Source organism: Mesitornis unicolor, unplaced genomic scaffold (genome assembly GCF_000695765.1).
Source record: "Mesitornis unicolor isolate BGI_N332 unplaced genomic scaffold, ASM69576v1 scaffold5025, whole genome shotgun sequence".
In the NCBI taxonomy this organism is placed as follows: domain Eukaryota; kingdom Metazoa; phylum Chordata; class Aves; order Mesitornithiformes; family Mesitornithidae; genus Mesitornis; species Mesitornis unicolor.
Window position 1 is genome coordinate 95,235 of NW_010186056.1, and position 10,402 is coordinate 105,636.

Genomic DNA, 10,402 nt, shown 5'->3' on the forward strand with positions numbered 1-10,402 from the left:
CACCACAAGTGACAGCATTATTCACTATTGAACAACTCCTGAGTATCAAAAATAAGAGACAAAAAGAAATGGGAGTTTTCTAGGAAGGAAAATGACATGTCATCCCAAGGCCACCATCATGAACATCATCTTGAATGCTGTATCAGCACTGTTGGGCTGAGATCCGATCCCTGATCGCCTTCCTCAGCAGGATGCTTCCAGGGCTTCCTTTCCCTGTAATAACTTAAGTCACGATCATATTTAACTGCAATAGTAGAGATGTGATTTCTGGCAGTATGTCACTCTAATATTACTACACCTTTCACTATTTCTCTTTGTATTCTTCTCTTTTTGCGGGTCAAGACCTTACATTCTTGGAAGGTTTTTCTGCCCTTCTCCTGGAGGCAATAGTTAGTGAGAAAAAGCAGTTACAATCCTAGCACTTTTTTTCTGGAACTTAGCAGGTGTGAAATGTTCTCCTTATGGTCTAGTTAAACCTGTTAAACGTTTTCCAAAGGTTTTTGATAGATCTTCGTATAATCACGTTAATGATACCTTGTTCCTTTCTCTATTTTTTCCTCTTTTTTTTTTCCTTTTTCTCATTACAGTTGAAACTATAGAGGAAAAAACAGCAGACTCCTTGCAAGATTTGTACAGAGCCTTGGAGCAGGCCAGCCTGTCTCCTTTAGGAGAACACCGGATTTCCACTAAGCTGGAGTATAAGAAATCTTTTATAAAGAGATGTAGCGATCCAGTAGTCAATGAAAAACTGCACCAGCTGCGAATTCTGAAAAGCACTTTAAAGGTGAGATAAAAGAGGGAGGAAGAATCCTGTCCCAGGGTTGGATCGGGCTGTATGGTATTCAGAGATTAATTGTGTGCAGCTGGAGTCCAGGCTAAACCTAGTGTGCAAAACAAGCAGGGGAGACATGGGGAAACACTGAGAAAAATGTGCCTTGGGAGAACAGTCAAAGTGAGAGGATCAGTTTTTATTTCTGCACAGATAAAAACTCAGTCAGCTGCTCCTCCTCTAGCTGTTTTAACAGAATTTGACACCAAGTTATCAAAGGAGACCCTAATCCCCATTTTGTCCCTGAACATTTTCATTTACCGAAATGCGTTCCCTCAGTAATTGCCAAAGTCTACAGATCAGCGAAGCCAGCCTTTTGGAAGGGAGCAGGACATTTTACAACACTTGATTATTTCCTGATTGCTGAGCTTGTCCAGGAGGAACCTGTGCGCTTGCTTTCTGTGTAAGCTGATAGGATCATTGTATTTAATCAGAAGCATTGGTTAAATAAATAGGTAGTGGTATTGATAGATTTGAAGATTTTTATGGTTATTCTAAATGCACCACAGCTCATTTAGCCTCCCTGTCAGCTTCTTTGTTTGTTACAGCAGTTTCACTTCTGTCCTGATAGAGATTTTGGCAAACAATATGCTGGATTTCCCCAGGGACAGTGTTAACTATATTAAATTACCACATTTTAAGTCACTAGATAATTGTACAGTGGATTTTGTAACAGCTTTCATCAAAGAGGGCTTTATCAGCAGTAATTAATTTAGTTTTCCATCACCTAGAGAAGCATTTAAGCAATATCATTTTCATGCTGTGGGGCTCTTATCCTGAAAAAATCTTACACATGCTTAACTTTCTGCACTGTATCATCTCATTGAAGGCAACTACTACTTGTGCTACTCTTTGGGTGCATCTTTACAGGATTGGAAGCTGGCAGAAAAAGTCAAAATACACGGGCTTTCCACATGACTTCTACAAGCGTGAGAAACTGAAGCAAAATCACAGTACTCTTAGGCGTGTTGGGGCAGCAGAAGGGTCACACGGTATCTGTGCTTTTGCGCCATGGCAGAGTTGCTCATACCAAAACTGTACTTCAGTACCACAGCAGCTTGCTGTCATGCTTAATTGTCTGTCTTGTTAGCATTTCTTGATACCCAAGCTACATTACACCAATGACACCCTACAAATGGAATTGCTTTCCTCCAGGGAATTCCAAAACCAGCACATCCCCTTGACCCGTCAGATGCCCATTCTCATGCTTCTCTGGGTCTTCTTCCTTTTGGACCAAGCAAACAAAATTTCTTTATTCTCTGTCTATGAGTCGTATTTTCTAAACCTGTCACCATTCTTGTTTGAACCTTGATTAGTAGATGTTATTCTTAAATTATATTACACCAATAATTGAAAACGCAATGGCAGCAAGTACCAAAGCCAGATGATTGCTGTTTCTTGCATAGAGCAGCAGACTAGGGTGACATGTGCCTGCTTTGCAATGGCATCGTGGTAACTCATGATGAGCTTCTAGCTCCATTACAGCCCAAAGTTCCACCTCTGCCATACTACTGGTAGTCATATCTACCAGAAGCTACTGCTGTTACCTAATCAGTTCTTCTTGCCTTTTATCAGTGCCTTTAATTTCTCCTTCTTGAATGCAGCCAATTGCACTCATCTGTTGGAGTTGGTGTTCAGAACTCTCCTTGAATTTATCTGTATTATTAGGAACCTGAGACAGCCCTCCAAATTGCTTCTAGCTCTTGTTGTCCGTAGGCTCTGTGTTCCATCAATTAGGTCCTTAATGTAAGACCCCGCCACTGTCTTTACTTTCACACAACACAAAACCATTCTGTTGCCAGCAAGTATGAGCTACCTGGCTGGTAGTGCAGAGGTGGGTGGTAGATCAGGCAGAGATACGATAATCAGGAGTTCCCACAGTTTCATTTCTGCTGGTCATTCTCAGCTTGCACCTCTGTTTCTGAAAAGGAGTATTCTAGCACATAGCGTTAACTAGCTACTGTTTACAAAGCCCCTCCCCACCAACATGGGCGGACACAGCTTAATATTTCCCTTTCATATACTCATAGTATGGACATGGAAAATGTGAGTTAGCAATGAGCAGTGTGAAACCCGTCTGGCAGGGAGGATAGCAGGGAGGTTGCTGGTGACCACAGCATTCCTGTGCAGAGGAGGAGTGCTGGAAACCTGCATGTTAGCTGTGTTTCTGAGGTGTAAGTCTGTTGCCGCAAGCTTCCACCACTTGCCAAAACCAGGAGTGGCTACAGCTATAGCAGAGCCTTACTCTGATCCATACTGGCTGCCTGTCATCTCTTGATAAACTAATCACTGGCCAGTGATTATGGCACAACCACTTCCCCTGCCTCGACGTTATGTAAGGAGGTACCAGCAGCTATGTTCAATTTTACCCGTTTTTTGCCTTCTCTTTGCCACCGCAGTGGTAGGAGGAAGTTGCAGCCAGCCAGCCCATCATGTACACTGGATCTTTAATGATGAAGATAAGTTATTGCTAACATGGCGGTCCTTGCACAAGCCTTTGCAATGTAGTGCTCAGATGTCCCTACGACAAGCCTGGTAAAAAAGGCTTAGCTCTGCTGGCAGGCGAGAGGCCATCTGTCTGCATCCCACGCACCCACGCGGTGTTTCTTATGCTGATGAAGGAGAGCAAACAGATGGCACTTTGTCATGTGAAACCCATCTTGAGAATTGCAGCTCATAGTAAACAGCACAGGGCTTGCTTTTTCTTAATCTGTACAAGGGGTGAGGAGGAGGAGGAGCAGGGGCTGTTTCTGAGGTTGCTGGAGAGCGCAAGGGAAGCCCTAACAGCCCTGCAGGGTGGCATGTCATGCCCTGTAGGAAGGGCTCCTCTTTGCGAGTGGTTGTATAGCAGTCGGATAGTCCCCCTGCTTTTAGGTGCTCCATGGTTTGATTTTGCTCCCCCTATTCTCTTCTTCTACCCAAGTGACTGACTTTGCCTGTGACTCATCACTCACATTAACTCTTTGCTTGTTCTTTTTCTCTCACAGGCCAGGGAAGGAGAAGTAGCCATTATAGATAAAGTTCTGGATAATCCAGCTTTGACGTCTAAAGACTTTCAAGAATGGAAACAAATGTACCTTGATCTCTTCATGGACATCTATCAAAGCAGCACCCCCAGGGACTCTGTTAATGGCTCGTCTGAGGTGGATGCACTTATAGCCTCCTTAGCACACACTCACTCTTACATCGAGACACATGTATAAAGGTCTCTTTCATTGCCCATTTGCTACACTCCAGCCCTTTACTTAAGTGCATAAAGTAGTTTTGTATGAGTATGTGGGAGCTCTAGTAAATTATATTTTAATGTTACTGAGCTGTGTGAAGTAAACCTTCAATGGTCAACAATACTGCGTCTTTAATGAGGATTTGTATATTTTATATGCTACCAATGCTCCGCTTGTGTTTACCTTCTGTGAAATAACAAACATGAACTTTAACTATTAAAGGAAAGTATTTCAAAGCATTTTTGGAAGTCTGTGGCCTTCACACAGGAAGTTCCACAAGCTAAAGGTTTTGTTATTGAAGGTCACTTTTACAATGATATTTTATATTATTCCAGTATTGCATTGCATTTTTGAAGTGCAGGTACTATTTTGGTGGTGGGAGAAACCCAATTTTTATATTTAATGAGGAACTCTAGGAGTTTTCTTAAATAACAGGGAAAAAGTGTAACGCAGTGGTTGTGTTTCACTTTTGTCAAACACACAAAAGGGTGAAAATCAGCAGACAGAAATGACTAATGTGAATTTAAGCATCAAAAGATTAGGTCTCATTTCCTTGTGCTTCTTTTAAACACTCTTGCTAAGATTTACCATCAGTGCGAAGGGATGCTGGTTTGTATTCTAAGACCAAATTATGTGGTGTTTGTCTCTTAATCACATTCGGTTGACTTTTTTTTAAAAATCGTCTTGGTACTGTCATTTATGCTGCTTTTGTACTGAAGGTATCAGTATAATGTGCAGATTGTGCAAAAGAGAAAATGTAGACTTTGAACATCCTTGATAGCGGCGTTTCTTTTGCCCAGAAAAGCAGCAGTGGCAAAGGTTCCCAAGGAAATGCTCCAAATCTGAGAGGCTTTGAAAATTCCCACAATAGAAAAGGAATGAATGGGATTTTTCGAGCAGTCTCCTGTGTCTTTCCTGAGCTGTGAAACTTGGCCGTATTGTATGCAGGGAAAATGTGTGATGGGAGCAGAGCTGAGCACAGAACCTGAAAAATACGTAGCAAAAAAGCCTCTGATTTGCTTTTGAAGGGGAAGGGATGTCTCTGGGTTCTGCTGAATTCACGAGCCAATTAAAATGTTTTAAACTTCTATGAGATTTGAGATATGCTGGAGACAACCCAGTCAATGTGAGTAGAAATAGCTCCTTAGAGCTAGGCACATGCCTGAAATAGGAAAGTGGGAGGGAAATCTTAAATTACGTATTTACTTTTTATGGGCTTGTTTGCGGAAAGTGATCAGAGCATGACAAAATATTTCTGCTGCCTTTCAGTATTTTGCTGCATTAATTAATACTCACAACATGATTCAGTAATGCTCATGTGAAAGGCAAAAGCCTTCTTTATACCTTTTACTGTGAGTTGTACTCTTAACCAACTGTAGACTATTGCCTGTACAGCTCGGTGAATGTACTTTCAACTTTATGAGCTCTGATATTTCCTGGCAGTTATATCCATGAAGGGATGAAGGAAAAAATGGACAGATTTTTTTCTCTCTCTTTCTCTCTTTCTTTTTATTATTCTCTCTTTCTCTCCCTCTTTTTCTCTCTTTCTCTCCTTACTTTTTCTATTTCTCTCCTTCTTTCTCTCTTTCTTTCTTGTTATTTTGTTGCATTTGGATTGCAAATGTTTTGCAGATTTTGCACAATTGTACAGAAGAGTGGCCTTTCTGTAGCCCATTTTCAGTAATCCTATATTCAAGTCGATATGGATGACAAATCATGTATTAACGTTTGTATAGAATTCTGGATCCAGTGTAATATTTGTACCATTAGAAGAATATTGTTTGTATAAACTGGACATTTATTTACTGCATGGGTACTGACTTGTATATTAAATTTGTGAGGTTTTGTAAATTTCTCTTTAAAAATGCTTGACTTGAAATGGATCGTGCTATTGTTCCAAACATTTAGATTCTCTTGCTATTGTTTTACTGGACCAAAAGTAAATATATTCATATAAAAAACTCTTTATATCTGATGGATGTATATGCACATTGTGTAGTTGATTCCTTGTCAAAACCAAGGCAGTTCAGAAGACTTAGATCTGTTGCTATGCAACAGCTATTCTGCCTGCACTTTACATTAGTAAAGTCAGCTTGATTGCTTTAAAGGTGAAAATTAAACATTACAGTTTTTTAAGCTAGTCTAGTGACAAAGAACATGTGTCCTATCCATTGTGCTGCCTTCTTTTAAGACTATTAAATGTTCTTCTATATATATTTTTATTGTATTAACTCTCAGCCTAGAAAGGGAACACTGTAAAATGAAGTACAATAAATTTAGCTTTTAAATGAACACTTGTGACTCGGGATTCAATTTGCTCCATACCAAAGCGATTCTGCGGCATCTGCATTTCGCAGATCCACATACCTTCAAGTACCCCCACAGTCTGTGCCTTCGAACTCTACTGACATGGCCGAAAAGAAGGCAGGCTCTGGCTGTTTCATTTGTAGGCAGACACTGAATAAAGGCTTCTGAAAACCTTCAGGTACCTCCCTCCCCTTTGTACTCTTTGATGAAAAGAAACCTTTTTTGACTGCAGGGTTCTCACATGTACTAGTTCCACAGCTATGACCGATTTTACCATTATGAGCAGGTTCGACAAAGCAGGAGAAGCTGCCGAGGAAAGTATCAGGACATTACTTACAGCAACCACTGTAACATGTTTCTTAGAGCCTAATAATAAGTATACCCCTTCAGCTTTGGCCATCTAAGTGAACACAAGGTTTGCATACAAAAGAAATTTACTGTATTGCTAAGTGTGCATCTTTAAAAATACAGCAAAATAAGCATCTACAAGGCATGCTACAACAAAGGCTGCTCAGAGGGCAATGGCTTCTATCAAACAATCACTGTTTTAACTTACAGCCTTAACTGAGTCTACATATCAAAAAAATCCATGCTTTCTGTCCAGTAATTTCACGCTGGCTAGTTAAGACATTTTTGCCTAGTACAAAGCACATCAAATAATACCTTTGCCTTGGCAGTGCTTATTATTAGTTCTTGTAGGCATCAATTTTCTAGTCTTTATGCAGCTCACTTTTATTTTGCTTAGCCATAGCAGAAAAATTCAATAGCACTTACCAGCTGGGAAAATTACCTCCGATTAAGGAAACAGAAAAGATGGATTATATTTTTTTACCTTTGAAAAATCTGACTTGCAACACCTATTAATTACTATCTAGGTATTATTCTTCAAAAGTCAAGGATTACGATTCTCGCTCGTTGTCTCTAAACCTGCTACCTGCTATGTGCTCAGTGAGATTGGCTTCCAGCTCTATCAATCCCAGCACCTTTTCCCATGCTGGAGCCAGACTTTCTTGCCTGTTTCCACCAAGCATATGGCTTATCAAAGCAAAACCGCCACTCTGTCACGTTCAGTGCTGCTGCAATTTTCTTCTCCAGGATGCCCTGCTGGCTCCTCTCCTGGGATGCTTATTCCTCAGTGTGTGAGCTCAGCGGTTCGGCGGCTTCTTCTGCTGGTTGTCACCATCCTGCTCGTCAGCCAGGTCGGAGAGTTGCAGCACCGCACACTGCATCCCACACCAAGGCAAGGGGGCTTTGCAGATCTCTTCCCAGCCATCATTGTCGATGTCATAGCCAACCACGTCTTGCGTGGGGACCTCCCGTGAGTTTTGCCATTTCTTTCCCCCGATAAGAAGAGCCGTTTCCTCTACCACTGCCAGGCCATAGCAAAATCGATCATAGATCAGTGGTCTTAACCGAGTCCATTGGTTTTGATCAGGGTCATATCTTTCTATTTCAGAGAATGGTTCATATAATCCTAGAAAGGTGAAGATGGCTTCTCTGATAGTTGCCATCTGATGTCCAAACCGAGCAATGCTCATGGGGGCTTGTTTCATCCAGTGGCCTTCAAGTGAGCTCAGAGAATATACGTCCTGGCTTGTGTCAGCCCGGTCTGAGTACTTGCCACCAGAGATGTATATATTATTCTTGCAAATGGCACTGGCATGGCCATGTATCTTGCATGGCAAGTCCCTGGCCTTTGTCCATCTGTCCCTGCTGATATTGTAGACTTCCACAGACGAATGCAGTGACCCATCCTCACCCCTTCCACCAATGGCAAAGATATCTTTGCCTAGGACACAACAAGAAAACTGGCATCTCTTTTCCAGCATGTCGGTGATCTGAGTCCACGTGTTAAATCTTGGATCATACCGATGAACCTTGTTCGTAACCGATAAGATCTTTTTGGTTTTAGCATCACCCGGGGCACCACTTTCTATTTCCCCACCCAAGACGTAGAGGAAGTTCCCCACCACACACACACTGTGGTTCTGCACCCTGTCCTGCATCTGTGTGAGAGCTCGCCATTTGTGATTGTAAACATCGAAGGCCACCACATCGGTGACAAGCCCCTCACTTGCTGTCCCTCCTCCCAGCAGAATGATCCGAGTTTTCTGGTTCCTCAGTGTGGTGGACTTATCCTGCAGGACAGGCTGTTTGAAAACAGATGTATGGTAATTTATTGCTTTAATGATCAAGCACTTAATACCTGCAGAGAGGGGCATTTCTGACTGTGTGTAGGTTTTTCTCAGCTCTTCCACAGGGATGAGGCCATATCTTATGTGCTCTAAAAGGCTGCTTGTGTGAGCCAGCCTGGATTTATCCTGCTTCAGCCACAGCAACACAAGATTCAGTAGGCGCGTTTCCTTCACCATGGGGAGTTCTGGTGACTGAACCACTGCTAGCAAAGTTCTGAAGTTCAGTTCAAGCAGCCCTGATAAATCTAAGTCCAGCAGCTTCCAGAGATTATTGACGATGTATTTTTCTGTTGCTGCTAAGGCATCTGGCAGGTAGAACTTCCTGGCCACATTGGCAGAGAAGCAGCAGCTTTCCAAGGCAAGATTGTTAACTAAGTACTGACTGCACAAGCCAATAGCATCAGTCACTTGCAAGTAGCTTGCAGCCTCCAAGGTATCCTCCAAGCTTTCAAAGGAAAGGGGTAACAAAGAGGTGTAAATGAAATCCAGGATGTGCTGGAGACCAGTGGGTGAGACAACTTGCAGGTCAATTACACTGGCTTTGGACTCTTGGGTATAACTTTTGAACATGGCTCGGAAATAGTCACTGGAGCATGCCAGCAAGGACTTGTGTGCAGGAAACTCGCTTTCCTTCACTTTCAGCAAAATATCACACAGAAAGCCCTCTGATCTCAGGGTCTGGTACTGGGCGAGCACAGCGGTGCAGTGCGCTTTGCAGTATGAGAGGAAATAGCTCATGGTAGGCAATGCAATGCTTTCCCCTTGAGTTATTAAAGCTAAAATGCAATTAGATATTGAAACAGCTGTCCGACTCAACAGTCATTTCTTGAATGCCCAGCAGACCTCCAGCTGTTAGAGAAAAGCCCAACCAAAAAAAAAAAAAAAATCAGTCCCTTGCCTAGCATGGGGGGACAGTTAGTAGATTTGTAGTGAATTCAATGCATTCTTTTATAGAAAACACAGCTGAATGCCATAACAGCTGTAGGATGCTTACTTTTCTCGCCTCCGTCGCTTGTGCAAGGATGAATGGTCCACGGTTGTGCTGAGCACTTGCTTGGCTGGCCATCAGGTGACAGATGAGGGAGCTAGATGACAATCCCAACAAATGACACTTTGTGTCTGCTCAGCCATCGCCCTCGACCCTTCTTGCTCCGCAGGCAGATCAAATAGATCCTCTCTGGCTGCCAGCACATGGCTCTGAGCAGGCACAGACAAGACAGGAGCGCTGGCTTTCCTCCTTTCTTCTTTGTATTTCAAACCTGGATAAGTTTAGACCTTGCCACCCCTGGGACAGCAGCCCCCTTTTCGTCTTCTTTTCGCACTCTCTTAGGAAGCCTCCACCGAAGATCAAATCAGTGCCCAGGGATTATTACGTGAAGATTTTCTAAGCCCAGCAGGCACTAAGACAACCAAAATATCATGATTAGTCACTGGTTCGATTTGACATGCATTCTGGGCTCTTTCCTTCACATGACACCGCCATAAGTCACAGCTACCAGAATAGCCACAGGCACATCCCCTCTTCCTCCTCTGCCCGGGAGCCGACCCCAGGAGGACGAACAGAGAGGCCAGGGACTGGGCAGACGGAGGAGCTTCCACCGACAGCCGCAGCCAAGGCAGCTGACTTGGAGCGACCTGGCTGGAAATCACAAGGGTAACACATTCACATAAAGCGTTGACAAAAATAGATTCCCCCAGTTCGGCCGTAATAGTCCGAAATCTGTTTATAGAGGAGGCTTTGCATAATTGTGCTTTCGGTTACAAGCTGGGAACAAACCCAGAGCCCCCAGGGATAGGGCAGAGCTGACTCGCTCAGCTTTCTCACTTTCAGTTTGTCCCAATTAGAA

At 42.9% G+C, this 10,402-nt stretch overlaps 2 protein-coding genes across 2 annotated transcripts in view; one reads left to right on the forward strand and one right to left on the reverse strand.

Annotated features, from left to right (window-relative positions):
- The window catches only part of CNKSR2 (connector enhancer of kinase suppressor of Ras 2), a gene marked incomplete at its 5' end in the record, with an annotated part of 90,055 nt that extends 86,023 nt beyond the window's left edge, over window positions 1-4,032 (forward strand). Inside the window, 2 exons of the mRNA XM_010185023.1 lie at window positions 588-784; window positions 3,817-4,032. Coding sequence (XP_010183325.1) covers window positions 588-784; window positions 3,817-4,032 — 413 coding nt within the window. The remainder of the gene's footprint in view (window positions 1-587; window positions 785-3,816) is intronic.
- A 3,473-nt stretch (window positions 4,033-7,505) lies between these two features.
- On the reverse strand, window positions 7,506-9,293 carry KLHL34 (kelch-like family member 34). The gene has a single exon (XM_010185024.1). The coding sequence runs from the start codon at window positions 9,291-9,293 to the stop codon at window positions 7,506-7,508; it is 1,788 nt and encodes a 595-aa protein (XP_010183326.1).
- Window positions 9,294-10,402: the final 1,109 nt, after the last annotated feature.